The sequence below is a fragment of the Setaria viridis genome, chromosome 6 (assembly GCF_005286985.2).
Source record: "Setaria viridis chromosome 6, Setaria_viridis_v4.0, whole genome shotgun sequence".
Classification (NCBI taxonomy): Eukaryota; Viridiplantae; Streptophyta; class Magnoliopsida; order Poales; family Poaceae; genus Setaria; species Setaria viridis.
Genome location: NC_048268.2, coordinates 26,645,242 through 26,665,220, shown reverse-complemented (window position 1 = coordinate 26,665,220; position 19,979 = coordinate 26,645,242). Strand labels below are relative to the sequence as shown.

Genomic DNA, 19,979 nt, shown 5'->3' with positions numbered 1-19,979 from the left:
ATGCACTTTTGACATCTTCAATAATGGCGGGTACAAGTACATAATGGGCTAAACTGTTGACAAGCACAAAAGTGCCATGTATAACAAATATGTTTACCATGGAAGATACAGATGCAGCAACCAATTATATAATTTTGAATATGTTGACCAAAGCTGAGTCTATTCAAAACTGATATAAAAGACCTCGATTGGTGAAGGAGATATTCGCCCCAGCATCAAGCGAAGAGCAGACAATTAAAATCTTTAATATCAGTAAATAAATTTACTATCGTGACATGCGAAAAGGCATACACATTTAAGCGTGGTTTAGTCCAACTAGTTTTATCATTGTATACTCCTTCAGTAAATAAATTTACTATCGAGGCATATTTCATGGTGGATTTAATGAAACCAATTTGATATTCTGGACGTTGGTGTATTTTGTATAAAGTTGACCCAACTTAGAGGAGTCTGATCGTAGTCACGACAAAACTAAGACACTTTACATTTGCCTCAAGTCTTTGGTTAAATAAGATGCAATAAGTGGCCTATTTATGTATGTAATCTTATTAAACATGTGTACGGTATAAAAATCAGTGATAAATAGAGCATAAAATTCAGTGATAAAAGAGCTAATGGTTATTTAGTAAAAAGTCACTTACACTCTCCTACCTATCCCTACTCCCTCCCGCCAACGGAAAAAATAGGCTTCACTAAGGATTGTACATTCAAACCACAAATTGTTAATTTTATCAAGCTACATGTCAGTAGCAAGCTAGCTATCCCTTTGTTTCAAATTGTAGGTCGTTTTAACTTTTTTAGATTCATAATTTTTTTATGCATCTAGACATACACTTATCTATGTGTATAATAAAAATTATGTATCTAAAAAGTTAAAACGGTCTACGATTTGGAACAGAGGTAGGTATTCTTATTATCACAGCCATTTGCTACAGCACACGTGGACTGTGGTGGTCACGGCAATTTTGAATCAAACTAAGCTATCAAGGAGGGCAGCAGGTACTCGCCCGACTCCAGTAACCATGGGATGGCGCCATGGCTCTCTCCATGGCGGGCAGCTCCTAAACGACCACAGAAGATCGCCGTCCGCTAGCGTGCTGGCAGCTGGTTTCCATTGGCCATGGGCCCACGGCGATACGCTCCAAGCCACAATGACCTGCCGATCGCGGCACGCACGGGCACGGCGAGCCGGCGGTGACCGTCCCTTCCCGCCGGCCTGTCCCGCCGCGCCACGTCGCAGAGACCACGCACCCTTGCAATGCGAAGCGCAGCGCAGCGATCACTCTGGAAGCGCGCGCAGCGACGACCAGCTGTCGGGCACGTGCGGGCGACGGCCACCGGACGAGACGTGGCGTCCACGCCCGGGCCCCGCCGAGCCCCCACCCTACTACCGCCGAACCACCACTCGCCGTCCACTCGATCCATCCATGGCCCGCCGTGCCCGCGCTTTTCTCCTCGCGTGGCGGGCGCCTTTCCCCCCGAGCGCCCGGCCTTTTCCTCCACGTCCGCCGCGAAAGCGAGCTCCACCCCCTCACATGCCCCCGCCGCGCCACGCCGAGACGCGATGGCGGCCTCGGCGGCTATTTATTCCGACCGGGCCGCTGCTCGCCCTCTCCGCGCCCGCCACGTACGTAGACGAAGCAACAGCTCCCAGCTAGTAGCTAGTACCAGGCTACCACCAGCCGGTGCGGCCGAGAGCGATGGAGGAGATCAGGCGGAGGCGCCGGGGCGGAGGCGGTAGGCGGCGGCCGTCGTCGCGCGCCGCGGGCGCGGCGCTGCGGCGGAAGGTGCGGGAGCTGCGGCGCCTGGTGCCCGGCGGGGAGGAGGCGCCGGCCGGGGCGCTGCTCGCCTGCACCGCGGACTACATCGCGCGGCTCCGGGCCAGGGTCGAGCTCCTCAGGGCGCTCGCGGCCGTCTACGGCGTCGCCGCCGGCGGCCCGGCGCCGCTGCAAATCGCCGGCGCCGGCGCCGGTGAGTGCATGAGTTGATCCGTGACCATGGGCATGCATCTGCAGCATCGTCACGCGCTGCAGAATCGATGGAGCGCAGGCGCGCAGCTCGTGGGAAACGCACGTACGGACGAACTGGTACGATGTGTGTACGCAGCACAGTTCGATTTGGAGAAAAAAAAGTGGAATTGTATGAGCGGTATTGTTCGCGATTTTGTAATTTTTTTTTGCCTTTCCCGTCTTATAGTTTCTAGGTTTTTTTTAGGCTATAAATGATATAGCCCTTTTTTCCAATGTGGGGATTTGCATCCATACCACCATCACTTTTCATCTATACCATCAAAATCTGGTGCTGATGGTATAAATGAAAAGTGCGAATTAAGTGGTTGTGTGGATTAAATTTTCTTCGCTTTCATATGTCTATTTATTCTTGGAAATCTTGGTTGCAATTTGCATATGTTGGTTGAAATTGAAGATAAGCTGGGATCAATTTTTTTTGTTTAAGAAAAATGGAAACAAGACAAGCAATTCATGCTGTATTGAACTATTTTTTTAGTCATTCTTAGTTCTGCGGTTCACCAAAGTGGTTGAATTCACCAAAGGAATTCTCCTTTGGCATCAAAGGTGAAATGAGCATATAACTCTTATCTCTCAAAGTATGTGTGTATGTATTGCGGAGAAAATTTTTGCAGGGGAGGATGAAGTAGCAAATCTTAGGATCAAAGAAATCTTAATGCATTTGCCGCTCATATCTCATACTGAAATGACCTTTGCAAAAATCATGTCTTTTCTCGTTAGTAACGGCAACTGGAACCTTGATACCTAAATGTGGCTAGAAAACTCATTGTCATTGGCTATTAAAACAAACTCCAGTTCAATAGGGTTCAATCTCATTAGTGTCATACGGTGTAGGAAAACACAGTGGCATGTCCTAAAATTTATGAGTGAGAAGAGTGAGTATCATCATGATGAAACTTAGTGTGTATACAGTTACAAGAACTTTGAAATTGGAATAAACCCCGTCAAGAGCAATAATCGTTTCATCTTCACAGTCTTTTACTTATCGTTTGCGCTCGTGTCTTGTATGATAGTTCTTAATTTAGATACAATTGCAAGTGATTACACATAGTTCAATGCATATTTGATCTTAACACCATTCAGCGATTAAATGTTATGGTTAGCATGTGAAAACTTAAAATGAAGATGTGCATTGTGATGGGTTGTTTCATCCATCATCCTAACCTATAAAGATGATGTGATACTCTTGACAACCGCATAATCAAACAATCCATTAAGAATAACATTAGATAATGATGTATGTACCCTTTGCATTCTTTTTCAAGACTTAATATTCTTATTTTATCATGGGTGCAATATCTGTTTCAATAGTAAAAGTTGAAACAGCTGTTACACAAAGCCATTAGGGAAGGAAACATGGTGCTACATTTTCTCCTAGTTAGTTTGAAAATGAATCAAAATGTTTGACGCCCTAGCTAGTTCAAGGAAAATGTCACCTTCCACTTTTGTCCCCAGCCTCCTATGAACTCATCTTTGCGCCTCCCACATGCTGCTGGCATTCCCATCACCTTCTACTCTTGTTAGGTGATGGTAAAAGGCATAGTACAAAAAGTCGGACCAGGTCACCGGTTCGACCTGAAAAACCACGAACCGACGAAGTTATATGGCCAAACTGGAAAACTCAGCAAAAATAAGAGGAGTGTGTGTGTGGTGGTGGGGGGAGGGGGGGTTGAATCCTGCCTGCTAGGCTAAGGTCCTGTTTGTTTGAGCTTCCTAGCAACTTTTCAACGTGAAAAGCTAGAAGCTTAAACAAACAACGATCTTCTCGTATAGCTTTCAAAAAGTTGAGTTTATATAAAAAACTAGAAAGCTCAATTTTATGAGCTTTTCATATCTTTTTGAGCTCAGAAAGCTAAACACATCTTCTAAAAGCTAGTGTTAGCTTTTTCAGAAGCAAAAAGCCAGCAGCATCTTTTCAGAAAAGCTCAAAAGCTGCAGCTCAAACAAACAAGCCCTTAAGAACACCCTCCACTGACCAACTCGACCAAAGTTCAATTGTGAATGACAAGAATATGCACAAAATATATGCTTTATTGAACCACGGTTCGACCGGTTAAACCACGGATCAAACCACTGAACCAGTGACCTCATCAGTTGAATCACCGGTTTGAGTTTTCGTTCTATGCTGCAAGGACTTTGAATAATATTTTGATCATTTTTTTAGTTTATCTTCTGAGATAACCCGTTAGTAATTAGAAGCACTTTTACAGGAGAACAGGTGAAAACACGCACCCAGTTTTGGGGCACTGGGCCTGTTGTGTTATTGGCTGTTGGGCTGCCGGCCATTTATTGGGCCAGACCAACTACATACTAATCCACACACTTTTTTCTCTCGAGATGAGGCCCAACAAGCAACCGCATCATCATCATCTCCTTCCCTCGTCGCCTCTCACCCCGCACGCCGCCGCAGGAATAAAAATAGAGTTTGATTTACGCGTTACTACAAACACATTGTGTTTCTGAAATCATGTTTCTTTTGTTTTTACCACATCATCATTGGAGCGAGTTCGTCTGAGAGAGGAAATGAGATTTTTTTTTATCTAGCCTATGCCTAGAGAAATTGTAATTTTAGGACTCCAAACAACACGCTTCGCTATTTTAGGACTTCTGTCATCGATTTCGCTAAAATGACCCTCGAAATGTTAGCACTTCATTATACATGACATTTGCTCATTTAAAACACTTTTCCTAAATGAAATACATGTATTTTGGCATTAGAGGACCATATTGCCCTCAGATCTTTTTTTCCTGGACGTGGGATGGGGCTGCTGGCCACTCGCCTGGCCTGGCTGGCTGGCCGCGCCTGGCCATGGCTGGTCGTGGCTTGAGCTGGCTGGCCGTCATGTACAGTTTAATATGTAATATAAATTATCAAAGATGATCCATACACAATTAAAAACCATGAATTAGCACAAACGAGCTCATCTCATAAAATCATGATTCTAGCGTAAACAAGTTCATCTCAGAAGACCATAATTTAGTTCCAAACGAGATCCAAGTCATATGAAATAAAGCATGAGTTTACATCTCATCACAACTAAAATAATTCATCCAATGTGTAGCTTTTTCTTTGGAGTTATCTTTTTTGGTGCTACCACGGTAGGCATCCTCACGGGACTAGTAGTGTCGGTTTGTGAAGATGTGCCCTCTCCTAATAACATCGCAAGATTGCTGCACATAAATACGATATGATAATTATATGTATGGAAAAATTAATGTACAGTTATCTGCCTCATGCTAGATACACATGTATGCTTATCAACTAAGACGGTTACCTGCAAAACAACAAAAAAAAAGCAATGAGATTCATATTAATTTACATAAAAAGAAGAATTAATGAAAGAAAAAATTATTCACCTCCATAGTGCTTTGGCCTTTATGTTTGGTGCCATTTATCCTCCAAGGGCAAGGGCAATCTTCAACACCGGACTTGCAAAAAGCCCTATATCTTGTCTTACATGACTTCTTGGTTCCTAAATCAAACTCCTTATTGATGGCAAATTGCCGCACTGCCAACTTGAACTCCTCCATTGTTGGGTACATTGTTCCTAAATCCATTGATGGGTTGTTCTTATCATATGAAATGACCATCTCACCCGGTATCTCATCACTAGTAGGAATGGCAGCACCATCATTATTTTGCCCAAGCTCATCATCATGCTCCTGCTCATCCATTGGGCAAGCAAAGCCTTGTGCAGGTATATTTGTTGTGTCCTCCTCTGTCAAGCCTAAAAGCTCACAAATCTGCGACTCACTCATAAGTGCAATACGACCTTCGTCATCATGTGTCTCCACTATTTGTATGTTATCCCAATCAATTCTTTCCATATTTTCCACATGATCTACTTGGAGCCTAAAACAATGAATTCACGTTTTACTACTGTCTACTACTACCGTGGTAAAAACTATTGTCTACTACTACCGTGGTAAAAAGAACAGAAATCTAGTGCAGCCAATACCTTTGCACTTCAAGAACAGGAATGTTGTACTCTATTGCCGGATGAGGAGCAGTGGATAGGGTTGCATCCACCGCGGCTAGGGCACTAGGCGTCCCTATCATGGCCCCTGGCGCGCACGGGATGGGCAGTAGCTGCTGCGGGTAGGGCACCCGGCGCCATGGCCATGCCCCCAGGCGGCGCGGCCAGGGCATCCGCCGCCGCGGCTACGGCACCCGGCGCTACGGCCATGGCCCCAGGCGGCGCGAGTAGGGCAGCCGCCGCCGCGGCTACGGCACCTAGTGCCACGGTCATGACCCCAGGCGGCGGTTCTCCATCCATGGCGGACGCCAGGACCTCCGGTGCGATGAACGGCGGTGTTCGGGGTGAAGAACACAGGTGTCCGAGGCGAGGAACGGCGGCGTCCGGGGCGACCAGCGGTGGCGCGTCGCGATCTCCCATCGCGAGGGATAGGCGGCCCGACGAACGGTGGCACGTCGCGATCTCCCGTCGCGAGGGTGGGGCGACGAACGGCGGCGCGCAATCTTTTCTCACGACAGAAACAGAAACGGAATGACAGAAACAGGGCAAGGCAGGAATCGTCCAGGAAAAAGACCTGAGGGCAATATGGTCCTGTAATGCCAAAATACATGTATTTCATTTGGGAAAAGTGTTTTAAATGAGCAAATATCATGTATACCGAAGTGCCAACGTTTCGAGGGTCGTTTTAGTGAATAGAAATCCTAAAATAGCGAAGCTTATTATTTGGAGTCCAAAAATCGCAATTTTCTCCGTTGCCCACGCGATCTTTCGAGTGGAGTGAGGAGAGGCAAAGCGGGACCAATCCGCCGTGGCTTATCCTACTCCCACTCGATTCCTCCTCCGTCTCTTATCGTCATCGTTGCCTTCGTTGCTGACTCGCTGGTGTGGAGGGAGGCAGCGAGTTCCATGGCCTCCACCACCTGCCTCTCCCTTTCCCTGCACGCCTCCTCGGCGCCACCCTCTGATCCCGAACCCCGCCGCTTCTCCTTCGCCCCCTCCTCGTCCTCCTCCACCTCCAAGAGAAGGCGCGAGGCCGGCAGGGCTAAGGTTCTCAGGGAGGATTGGAGGCAGAAATCCAAGCCCATCCCTCCTGGCGCCGTCTACCCTGCCAAGGACCACTGCAGGTACGCACTATGCATTCCTTGCCTGCGATTCCACTTGTATTTGTGTGATGCGATGCTTATCTCTGTTTTGTTTTTCTGCATCACCCAAAGCCGCTGCGGCCTCTGCGACACATACTACGTTGCGCATGTCAAGAACGCCTGCGCCTTCCTGGGCGACGGCATGTCCCGTGTCGAGGTCATCTCCTCCACCTTAATTCTTAACATCACCCACCTAGTGACCTAGCTCAGCTCAAACAATTTGTAACATCACCCACCTAGCTCAGATCAAATAAAATAGCTCTGCAAATTAATGGTTTGATGAATCCATCGGCTGCAACCAACTAGTATTAACGTTCTACACAAAACCTGGCACAAATTTACAAGTACTAACAAAGAGATTGTATCCTATCCAGGATCTTGAGCCATTAGTCCATGGGAGAGGCAGGAAGGAAGGCATGAATGAAATGTACTTTGGAGTCTATGATCAACTCTTGTATGCCAGGAAGACCGAACCTGTTCAAGGTACTATCTTACTGCACCTCTTATCACAGATTCTTCTTCTTATCCTTTACAAACATTACCAGTCCCCAATCTGCATCTCTATAAGGATTATGGAAGCACACATATGCAATGTACCACATGGCCCACCTTAAGAAACCAAAATCACATATTGTTGCCTGTAATGTAATGTATGCGCCTTACATGCAGGAGCGCAGTGGACGGGAATTGTGACAACAATCGCCGTTGAGATGCTGAAAGCAAATATGGTCGATGCTGTGGTTTGTGTACAAAGGCACCCGAACAAGAATCAAATGCCAAATCCTTCTTTATCGCTGCAATGTGCAAGCATTACCACGTGGGTTTAAGTAATGATTTTTGTTACTTCTGCAGTGATCCTGACGACAGGCTTGCTCCAAGGCCTGTTTTGGCCAGGTATTGTGAAACTGATGGCTTTCATATGTTTTCTGTACCGCCAGTATAAGCAATCCTCAACTAGATATACATTCGCAGTTCCAAACTTTCTGTAACTATCCCGAGATAAAACTGTTATTACCAGTCCATCCATGAATTGTTCATGCTAATCACCATTTCCCTTGCTTACTAGAATGGAAGCATTTAATCTTGGTAGCCATGCTCTTGTAGGACACCAGATGAAGTAATTGCAGCCAAAGGCGTGAAACCAACATTATCACCAAATCTCAATACCCTTGCCTTAGTTGAGGTAAATCATTCCTTTCACACTATACTTTTCTCCTTTCCCCCCCTTCTTGACACCTAATGGGTCACGGTAGGATAGGATTCAATTATATTTGATTTGGTTGTTTGGGAAAGAGTAATTCTGTTAGCCTCTTCAATCTGGAACGGTCCCATTTGACACCATAATCCAGTAAGTTCCAAAACCCAATCCAATCATTACTCCGACCATAACCAGATGCATTCTTCTGTGACAGCATAATAGTGACCATTTTATATCAATCTAGAGAGTTTAACAGTTTCCTTTGGCAGGCAGCTGGTGTAAAGCGCCTTCTTTTCTGTGGTGTTGGTTGTCAAGTGCAAGGTGTTTTCCTTTACCCAACCATTACCATTCTTCTTTTTCTATTTGTGACTGTTCATCATATATCACAGTTGTTGAAGTTATTATTTGAACTACAGCTTTGAGATCTGTAGAAAAGTACCTTGGTTTGGAAAAGCTTTATGTGCTTGGCACAAACTGTGGTAATTTCCAATACTTATTCAAATCAATCAATCTTTACATTTTCTGTTATTGTGTTGCATGGAAGATATATTGTAGCTCCGACATACTATGATTTTTCTCAGTTGACAATGGTACGCGTGAAGGACTTGATAAATTCTTGAAGGCGGCAAGCAGTGATCCAGAAACTGTTCTTCATTATGAATTTATGCAAGACTACAAGGTAGGACATTGAAACCATTAGCTGCATAATGCCCCACACCCCCATCCCACTTTGGAAGTTCATGTCTGGCAAATCAATAGGATAGATTTGCTTTTCGAAATCTACAGCTCAAGAAGCAGTTTAAGGATCAATACAAGAACATATGGTATACACAGCGTTGTCATGCTTTTGCTTAGAAACTTTTGATCCGTGATAACATTGTATAACTGAGAATTTTGATAGGTTCACTTGAAGCATTTAGATGGGCATATTGAAGAGGTAAATATTTGTTTGCCTATTATCCTGAAGCTTTTGGTCTTGCACAATGGAATGGAATAGAATCTTTTAATTTATGTTCTACTTCAAAGCAGGTTCCCTATTTTTGCCTGCCAGCAAATGACCTGGTTGATGTTATTGCACCATCATGCTACAGGTATTCTCTGTACAAATGTCTTGTTATTTTTTCCCCAAAAACTTTAATTGGCCGCTCACAATGATGATTTGCTTGTACCATTTGCAGCTGCTTTGACTACACAAATGGCTTGGCGGTAAGGTTTCCACCATTTTGAATTTGAATAGGTCTCTTGTTGCAGTTGATTTGAATGGATGCAAAAAAAAAAAGAAAGAATCGCTTGGTTTATGGCTTCTGTAGATAGAAGTCGTTCTTCCTAGTGCTCATCTGGAAATAGATTTTCTTGGAACATGTACCATTTAGATAGTCTAGAACAATTTTGAAACACACCAAACTGTATCGTTATGCTTTGCATGATCTAAACTGGATTGGTCTTATCATAGGCACTAGCCTAGCTGTAGTAACCATCGGTTGACCTTGAGTTACCGGCCTGTATGCCCCTCTTCAGGTTGAGAATAGCATGCGTTGTGAGACATTAGCTCATTATCTTTATAGCCATTATTTTGTATCAGCTTTTTTCCTCTTATCTTGCTATATGTCTTAACAGTCTGCTCTCTACTCTTGGAGCGGAGAAGCAGCTCACAGCTAAAGGCAGTGTTTGTTGGAAATCTGTGCAGGATTTAGTGGTGGGGTATATGGGTGTACCAAAATATTCAGGGGTTTCCATGACACAGCATCCTCAGTACATTACGGTCAGGTAAAGCGAGTGTTGGCGGGCATGCATCATCAGTGAATTATATTGATTAGAGTGGTAATCCTAACGGCCTTCATCAGGAACGATCGTGGAAGGGAGATGCTGAACCTGGTAGAGGGCCTTCTGGAGAGTACGCCTACAGTTAGCAGCGTACGCATGCATCCGCAGCTAGAGAATTGATGCAACTTTGTTCAGTGACTCTGCATGCAGGAGTAGGACTGTAGGACATTGACAAGTGTGTTGTGCCTCTGTTTTTTCAGGGCGCAAGGCAACCGTTTGTTATGGAGACAGTGAAAGCTGACGATGCAGCAAAGTTGGGTATGTACCTAGCTCCTCAATCGCTGCTCTGAAATATTACTTCACAATGGAGGAATGACACTAGTAATAATTGAAGAATCTGTGTGCAGCTTACATTATTCATGTAAATAACTGAACAAATGAACGATTCTGCAGGGAAAGGCCCTTCGAAACCAGCTCCGAGATTTGTCGGCGAGATTCTGGCCTTCCTCCTGAACCTGGTTAGTGCTTGGTCGTCTGCAGACTGCTAGAGGGGAGGGAATAAGGGATGACAATTCATGAGATGTAATAGTAGATGTCTGGTGTTTCAGGTTGGGCCCAAGGGTCTAGAGTTTGCACGCTACTCTCTGGACTACCACACCATACGGAATTACCTGCACGTGAGGCGGGCATGGGGAAAACGGAGAGCTGAGCAGCACATCCCGGGGTACGCCAAGAAGATCGTGGAGGCCTACGACGGGAGTGGACAGATCGAGTCGATGCTCCAGCAGTCAAGGGACTGACTGACCATTTTTCTTCAGTTTCTTCATCCATGTAGTCATGTAGCATGTATTTGTAGCATCAGTGCATCACATCACATTGAGCTGAATAGTATTTGCATAATTGCATTGCAAGATTAGTATTGCAGGGACATAAGTGTAATGTATTGTGATGTACTGATGTATAGTACCCCTGCTGGATAGTATTTTGCATTGCAAGGTTAGTATCGCAGCGACATGAGTGTAATGTAATGTGATGTATAGTACCCCGTCCGTTCGGTTTTATTTATAGTTTCAGACAACTTAGCAGAAAAGGACATGTTATTGTGGAAAAAAACATTTCCCTTTTCCATTTCAACTTTTTTTTCTACATTCATTGGTTTAATGTTTTTTTTATAAGGCATCTTGCTTTAATGTTTTTAGCTTGTGTATACAGTCAAACATTTTTCTTTGCAACTGTTGATTTTAATAAATTTTGGTTGAGTTGACAATTTTAATGATCCTACATGTTACTATAAAAAGTAGAGGCAATATTTTCTCTAAGAAATGGATGCAACATTCTTCTTGGCCCAACTATTTTCCATTCAGACTGCTTCACAAACAGATTGTGTTACTTCCACGGTTCCACCTCAACAAAAGCTGCCAGTAGCACAAAAGGAAGCGGAATATGCCACAACAAACCGTTAAAATATTCATGCGGTAAAATATTAAAATAGTTGCAGTATTGAGGCAAAATATCAAACATCCATGCACCAGCAGTTTGACAGTGAAAGCGATTTACAAACAGGTAATTTATTTATATACAGAAGATATGTGGAATCCATAAGAGTTCAGATCCCGTTGTTCATGAATACATATATACAGAAGAATCACAAATTCACAATCATACCAATGACGTAAATGCCGTGATAGTTATACATGTAGTTCTAGAGTTTAGAAGAAAATGGGATAACGAGGTCATCAATTCATTGCTCCATTGTCAGAAATGTCAATGACATTTCATACCATTCACACATCATGGTTCTCGCGGTTCCTTATTCTGCAGGAATACCATAGCCTTGAAACCTCAGGAAGGATGATGCACCCATTTGCTGTTTGTTTTAAAATTCTACTGCTATTGTTCTGTCCTCTTCATTTGCTCTTTTGGGTATCAACTCTTCCTTCATCGATATGTTCTACACATGGGGAATTTGATAGATTGAATGGAACAGTACTATATACATTGAAGCCAGCAAAGAATGGAAATGGAGAAATCAGTTCTGAAGGGAAGACACCCATTGCTCTACAAAATTTTTGTTATCTGCAGGATAGAGACAAGGTACAAATATTAGAAGGATTACACTGGAAGCAGTAATTCTGCTCTCAGTATGGAATAGAAAACAGAAATGATTAAAGATCATAACTAACACTTTATTGTACTTACAGAATATTGATATTAAAATGTTATACAATAGGACAGCAAATATTGTCTGTAGTTGTGGTTCAATCAGAGAGCATGTTTTCTCAATCGTAATTAGACAACAAACAATAGGCCATGGTGATTATCAACTAGGTCAAATTTGGGAAAGCTGACAAGTCAAAGGAAAATGAATACAGGATTGATAAAGGAGTGAGGAGATTATTGATGCTACAAATACATGTCTAGGGAGCATTAACACAAACCACTTGGACATATCACAATATTGATGCAAAGAACACTACAATGATTTTTGATGGGATGGTTAAATTGAATTCCTGAAGTTTGCATAACCAGGAAGACACATTTACTGGAGGAGATCCTACATGCACACAGATGTACAACTGGATAGAAATTTTGGCGTTTTGCAGCATTAGGCCAACAAAAAAATGTGTACTCATATATTAGTAAGACAATAAAACAGTTCCAGCATGCATGGAGGCAGCAGTAGGTGGGCCGAAAAGACAAAGGGAGGACAGAAAACGGGGACGGAGGAAGATGGAAGACAAAATGAGCCTTTTACCATCAGCTTGATATCTGACTCCACACTAATGATCAACAATCGCACGAATAGCAAGGTTCTAAAAATCAATGGCATATATGGGAGCATTCATTTTACTGTGGATGCCACATATCTAAGACTTTTCAGTGGTAATAATAAGATCTGTATGGTTGTGTTGGACCATAGCTCAGACTAGCAACCAAAAATGGGCCACGACTATGTATGGTAGGACCAAGCTTAGAGGTTTGTATTATTAAAGCTATCCAAACTTAGAAACTAGATAAGCTTTGACTCTGAAATTAACAGAGGCGACAGGGCACACCTTGAAAAACAAAAACGGCAGTGCCATATGTATATGTACTGCTTACCAATTCTTTGGTGGTTCAAGGTTAGTAAACACCCAACTTAGGACTACAATAGAAAAAACTGATGAATAGGTGATAAATTTTTTGAACTGAATAAAGATATCAGACTGTAGTGAATAGAGCAATCAAACTCGGCAATTGACTTTATCCACAACATCGCAAACTAGCTTGATTGGTTAGAACCCCACACGCTATCCAAAAAAAGTGAGGGGGGCACTAATAATGTGATATCTTTGTACTTAGTTTTGGGTAAAACGGAATGCACGAATGATCATGGCACTATGGGGGTGTTTGGGAACACCCTATTAAAGTTTAACACCTGTCACATCGAATGTTTGGATACTAATTAGGAGTACTAAACATAAGCTAATTACAAAACTAATTGCATAGATGGAGTATAATTCGCAAGACGAATCTATTAAGCCTAATTAGTCCATGATTTGACAATATGGTGCTACAGTAACCATTTGCTAATGATGGATTAATTAGGCTTAATAGATTCGTCTCGCGAATTAGCACAAGGTTCTGCAATTAATTTTATAATTAGCTCATGTTTAGTTCTCCTAATTAGCATCCGAACATCCGATATGACACTGTTAAAGTTTAGCACCTCGTATCCAAACAGCTCCTATGACAGCATAGCAAATCAAGACCAAACAAGCATCTAGCCAGTACAGCTATGTACTATTCATTTCATAATAACTATAAATAACCACTGGAAGTTGTGTTTATGACTATCAACAGTAGACAACTATATGGTAATAACTTTAAATAACCACTGGAAGTTGTGTTTATGACTATCAACAGTAGACAACTATAGCAAACTTCAATGATGATAGGCCAGACACCCAAAAATTACAACGCTTACTGTTCATTTCCTGCTATCAGTAATACAAGTGTTTCACCCATAAATATAATTTCAGCTGCTCATCACGCTGTCGTGGTCTCATAGTTTGTACACTTGTACTGTATCTACTCTTGCCAATTTCAGACACCCAAAATTACAATATTTACTATTGTCAAAAGCATTCAATAGTTGATAACTGAAACTTGCCAATTCTGGGGCATCAGTTTAACAGGCTGAACTAATAGTTTCAGCTATATAATTAATTACCTGCCTACTCAGTTACTCTCAACTACTAGTAGTAAGTATAGTAGTCACTGAACAAAGAGTAGCAGTAGCATATCAGCAGCTCACCAGAAACGCCGCCATTGGCGATGCCACCAGAGCCAGGGAACCTGCCGTCAGGACGAGCAGGCCTCTCAATGCGGCCGCGGCGGTAGCACGGCACCAGGACGGCAAAGCTGCCCTCGGAATCCCCGTCGCTCTGGAGGTCCGGCGCGAGCGGCTCGAGCCAGCCGATGGACCAGTCGGAGCCGTCGGAGTCCGAGTCCGACAGGCACCCGTCGCCGTCGGACTGCACGATAACCATGCCGTGCTCCCCGTCGGCCCTCCCCTCCCCGCGGCCGCCGCGCCGCCGGCTCTTGCCCTTCCGCTGCCGCGCCGCGCCGGAGCCCGGGTGCCCGACGGCGTCCGGCTCCCGGAACCCGGACGGGGAGTCCGGGAACAGACCGTTGGCCACGGCCGTGCTCCCCGCCGGCGGCTCCCGGCCCCTTCGGCTTCTAGTCCTGCTCCCCGGCCATATCCACTGGGAGAACCGGGTCAGCGACATGGCCATTGGGGAAAGAAATCAAAGAATTCTTGGCTCCTCTTGATCCCGGTGAAAATTGGGGGCGAAACAAGCCAAATCAAACAGGATAACCCAAAGCAACCGAAAAATCCCCGAGTAAAAATCCTATCCTCTGCAAGAACTAGATCCAATAAACATCTCTCTCATCAAAAGTTGGTTGGCAAAGACGCCGCCTTTAAGGGAAAGCAACACGGCTGGGTCGAGTGGAACGAACGAAATCGCTCGTGATTATCCACAAAGCGGTTGCTTCTCGGCGCGAATCAAAAGGGGAAGGAAGGAAGGAAGGATAAAGCAACGGGAAATCAAGGAACTGTTGCTCAGACGAAACCCGTCTCCCGAAGAGTTCTCTCTCCACTACACAGGAACCGAACCGAGTGCTACAACCGAATCGGGCGGGACTCCGGAGGCTGGACGAACCAAACCAAGAACTGACTGACCACCACCACCAGACTCCAACTCCAAGAGAGAACGCCGAGAGGGATTCCGCAACCGAAGGCGACGAGATGAGCGGGGTTGTTGCGAGGTCCCCGCGAGAATCTGGTGGTGGAACCCGGTCCCTAGATTCGGATCTTGAGGTGTGGGGAGAGGAGGAATCGGAGCCAGAACTGGACCCGGGAGCACAGGATGCGTGACAGCGAGGGAGAAGAAGAGGCCAAGAAGGGAAGGAGGGGCCTCAGTTTCGTAGGCCGCCCGCCGCCGGCGTGGTTCGGCCACCGACGGCCCGGATCGCGGACCCAGGTTGTGGGAGGGGAGATCTGGGCCGTCGGGTTGGGGTGGCCCACGGGAACCAATCGTCCGCGTGGAACGGATCCTCCTTGCGCGGCCGGGTCCGTTGGCCTCGGCCGTCCGACGTGGCGCGTACTCATGTGCGGTGTGCTTGCAAGGCAAGTTCCCGCTGCCGTGCGTCGGCGTCTCCGGCGGCCATTTGTTTGTTGTGTGTTGGGAGGATGGGCTCATCGTGTCGTGCTCGTGTGTGATTCAGCTCGTCACCAGACAGTGATGCAGCGGTTTTCTATGATCGACAGGGAGAGGAGAGCACACGGTTGGACGTATCAGGAAGATCAGAGGACCGTGGAATTGAAGAATGGGTGGAAGAGATCAAGCTTCTGATAGGAACCTCTCAAGTCACTAGATCAATTCACCAAATACCCGAATATTCCGGTGCGTTCATTAAAAAAACATGTAAAATTTGATGTCTTACTTTGTGACTGCATTTCTTTAATATTGAGTCTCGTAATTTGGGATTGGCATCAGCTCCGAATGCTAGCTGTTTGGATGGCCTGTAATTTGGATAATAGGTGTAGTGACGGGTGTAGTGCATTGACTCAAAATGTAAAATGAAGACATCAACATCTGTGCATTATATCCCCGGTATCTATGGGGCCTGGTATCCACCCCTGCCTCCAGAGAAAGAAGGTTATTAAGATCAACCTTGCTTCATTCCTAGCATCTATTCAAATCCAGCACCACCATCCGCAACTGGCCTTCCACTTCCATATTTGGGCGCTGAAACCTAATAAACAGAGGAAGTTGATACCACCACCATCTCCAGGTATAATCAAGAATTTGCACTCGGTTCAGAAAATTGGCCCATGCACAACAAGAGTATCCTTTTTGCTTCTTTTTTTTTCTTGAAGTTATTCTTTCCCCAAATTAATGGAGCTTGTGGGCATCATCTGCATTGCATTCCTTTCGGATCTTCATGACTTGCAGTCCTGGAAACGGGGCCATAATCGCATTGGTCATGTTGGCATGCTTAATCAGTTGTGGAGTTTGGCATGCCTTAGTTTACAATGTCAGAAGAACCAAGCAACTGCAGAAATAGGAAAACATACCCGATAAGAGCGCAGAGAGTATTGGCTTCTTTTTTTATTATTTCCTGCCCATGGAGCATGAAACCTACAGGTAACATTCCTGTAACATACAGCCTGCTGCAAAGGGGAGAAAAAACTCAAACTAACTTGTAACATACAATACCCTATTTATAAAGAGGTTAAGCACGGTTCTTTGTTTTATAGAGTTTTGAATGATATTTGAGCCTATATACCCGGAGGATGTGTTGTGACATTTTCTTCTCGATGATATAACTTATAGCTGTCATTTTCATGTAAGAAAAAGATCATAGGGAACAAAAAAGGAAGGATTGCAACACAAAAATTTGTTCTTCCCTTGCTTTTATCGACCACTCGTCGACAACACAAAATTTATTTAATGTCCTTCAGTTTTTAGTTGTCGGTTTGAAAAATTTTGTTTTCTTGAGGATTGTAGAGAAAATAGTTGTTTACTCATCAGAAACCTGTGCATGGGGCAATGCTGTTTCAATATTGTGGCCGCAGAATATCAGTGCTATCTCTTCGGATTGTGCCAATACCCTGGTTGTAAATTCCGTTTTCTGGTTTCTTCTTGGGAAAAGGTTTGGTATCCTTAAGTTTGATTTCGGTACGCAAAGCCTGGCTGCTATTGAGTTGCCGTCCGGTGCTGTTGACTTCGATGCATGGTGCCAGAACGAGTGCCGATTCTTGATTACACCCGCAGATGGTGGTGGTCTCAGCTTCCTCTATCTATCAGGCTTCAGCGCCCAAGTATGGCAGTGGAAGGACAATGGAAATGATGGTGCTGGATGGATGCTACGAAGGAATGTTGATCTCAACAGCCTTCTTTCTCTGAAGGCAGGGGTGGATACCAGAGCCCCCGAGATACTGGGGATGGCTGAAGACGATAATACAATGTTTCTTTCGACAAATGCTGGTGACTTCGTGTTACATGTTGAGTCAATGCAGTTCAACAATTTTTCAATAATAATGGGCGACAGCTATGGAATCAATTATCCATTCAGAAGTTTCTATTCCGCAGGTGAATATTATGCTTTACATTTCCGTTCTGGCAGATTTTAAGTTATTTTCGAGGTTTGGTTGATGCAATGCCTTTCTTTTCCAGGTTGGACTGACTTGAATTGAGATCATGTCAGCTGTTTCTTTGGCTGCTTACAGTCTCTAACATCTAGCGATGCTTTCTTTTTTATATTGACAATATCATTGGGCAATGCGCTTCATTCATTGGTTCTAAACAATTTTTATCAGTTTATCAAATGCATCTCCATGTATCAAAATCGTAGATATAGAGATTGGGAAATTCTCTTAAGAGCAAAAGTGTGGCTCATCTATAAGCATGCTAGCATAAATTGCATTACTGTAGTATTCAGATACGCACAACGAATTTCCCCCCCTCTCAGCATGACACAGAATAGCTGGACATTGATGATAACACTAGGTTTGAACTGAATTGTTCAAATTAGTTGCTCAGTTTGTAGTCTTTGTACAGCTAGATGTTTACATTCTTCAATTCAATATTTCTAACTCTAATATTTAAATCCATATTAACTTTTTTTCATAAGAACATTATCAATAACTTCTTGGCTTGATGTATATAAAATTATAGTCCATTTTTCAATACTTTATAATCAAATTTGCAGCCATCACATTTGATGCTATAATTTTTTTTTAGTTGGGGTATATTTTAGATCCTCTTAGGATCACATGGGATGAGCTCACTTACGGATAGTTTTTTGATAGGGTAATTTTCCCCCTTTTCAACCAAATGGCTTCATTCTGCATGTTCTTCACTATGAGATTAAAAAAATCATACCCAGGCTGAAAGCTCCCACACAAGGTCTGGAAAAGGGAATTTCTTGGCAGCCTTACCCTTTCTTATTTGTAAGGAGGTTGATTCTTCACTATCAGATAGATGAGCACACCGTTTTTGAGCTTTTCTTTTTTGCATTTTACAATAGATGTGTTTGTGATATTATATTAGGGGTAAGTTATTATCTCAAATTACATCAGTTGATTAATCCAAATACCTCACCGTGCCATGACTTTGTAATTGCAGGGTGACATACTTCCCTTTCCTGCATTTCATGGATTCTATTTTTTTTTACCATGGCCAGTTAATCATTGGCCTTTTTTGTGCTTAAGGATGCCTTAAGTTCTACTGTGAATTGTGATTACTAGTTCGTTTGTTTGCCTAATGTTCTGTGGAAATAAAATTGAACACTAACAAGAGATGCGGACTTTATGTGTGTTTATAAACCGTCATACCATGCCACTCTAAACTTATGCTCTGTTTGGATATTTTATGGTACCTCCTCATGCACTACAGAACTGGTCATACCAACCATACTAGATGAGCATGTCCTTATCTGATGGGAACCTACTAATTATTTAAGTGCTTGCAGTTATTTCTGGATAAAAATTCTACCGTGAACCATTTTGCTTGAATGTTTTTCCAGCATTTCTTTCATTTTTTCAGGTGCTAAATCTACCTTTCATCTGTAAGATTGTTACTGGACATTAGTCAATTAGTACGTTTCCATTAGCATTATGTTTTCGTTGCTCCAAAACAGATTATTCTTCTGTGCGTTCCAAGCATATTATTCTTCTGTGCATTCCAAGCATATTATTCTTCTGTGCATTCCACTCTTCAGTTTTAACTGCATCGTACTAGCAAAAGGCTGTTTGTCGCCAAAACACGCTTTCATATCCTAATTTTGGCAGTGTCATATTATGAATCAATCAGTAACAGAAAACCTTTCTTTGCGATCCTTTGTGAGGTAAGGAGAAACAACCCCTGTTTTTGACCAAAGGAAATTATGAACTAATAGAAGAGTAAGTGTCATTGAGAAAATTAAGTGTATGAGCTTGAGAGCTTCAAATCCATATACTGAATCCCTTAAAGTAGCTCAAAAATTCCTTATATGTTGATAAAATCTCCTGCAGAATTTTATTGTTAACTTAATTTATTGTACTAGGCCATGTTACTGATGAGGCATGCCCCCCTAGTACTGCCAATGCTACTGGGTCTACAAAAAGAACCACTAGTGGTGTGATAAGATCACAAAGGCTGCTAGTGGAATAGGAAGAAATTCAAAGAATCAAATTCTCAAGAGGGCAGGTCCAAGCATGGTGAAGGACCATACAAGTCTTTTTGGTGCACATTTAGCTGAGTTGGATACAGAACATATTCAATCAAGCAATGAAGGAGATGATTGTGAAAATTTGATTCCACACATGTTTGGGTCAGAA

General features: G+C 43.5%; 3 protein-coding genes across 3 annotated transcripts; 2 read left to right on the top strand and 1 right to left on the bottom strand.

Annotated features, from left to right (window-relative positions):
• Positions 1-1,462: 1,462 nt before the first annotated feature.
• LOC117861240 (uncharacterized) lies at positions 1,463-2,439 on the top strand. The gene has a single exon (XM_034744763.2). It carries the CDS (start codon positions 1,701-1,703, stop codon positions 1,986-1,988), a length of 288 nt encoding a protein of 95 aa, XP_034600654.1. The 5' UTR covers positions 1,463-1,700; the 3' UTR covers positions 1,989-2,439.
• A 4,373-nt stretch (positions 2,440-6,812) lies between these two features.
• On the top strand, positions 6,813-11,242 carry LOC117860328 (7-hydroxymethyl chlorophyll a reductase, chloroplastic). Its single transcript, XM_034743599.2, has 17 exons — positions 6,813-7,128; positions 7,219-7,303; positions 7,521-7,629; positions 7,816-7,900; positions 7,999-8,040; positions 8,251-8,329; positions 8,614-8,665; positions 8,761-8,823; positions 8,926-9,023; positions 9,246-9,281; positions 9,374-9,435; positions 9,523-9,550; positions 10,032-10,111; positions 10,189-10,258; positions 10,369-10,426; positions 10,562-10,626; positions 10,717-11,242. The coding sequence occupies exons 1-17, from the start codon at positions 6,911-6,913 to the stop codon at positions 10,906-10,908; spliced, it is 1,422 nt and encodes a 473-aa protein (XP_034599490.1). The 5' UTR covers positions 6,813-6,910; the 3' UTR covers positions 10,909-11,242.
• Positions 11,243-11,660: 418 nt separating this feature from the next.
• On the bottom strand, positions 11,661-14,898 carry LOC117860329 (uncharacterized). Its single transcript, XM_034743601.2, has 2 exons — positions 14,406-14,898; positions 11,661-12,184 (listed from the first exon to the last, which is right to left on the bottom strand). The coding sequence occupies exons 1-2, from the start codon at positions 14,884-14,886 to the stop codon at positions 12,138-12,140; spliced, it is 528 nt and encodes a 175-aa protein (XP_034599492.1). The 5' UTR covers positions 14,887-14,898; the 3' UTR covers positions 11,661-12,137.
• Between the last annotated feature and the right edge of the window lie 5,081 nt (positions 14,899-19,979).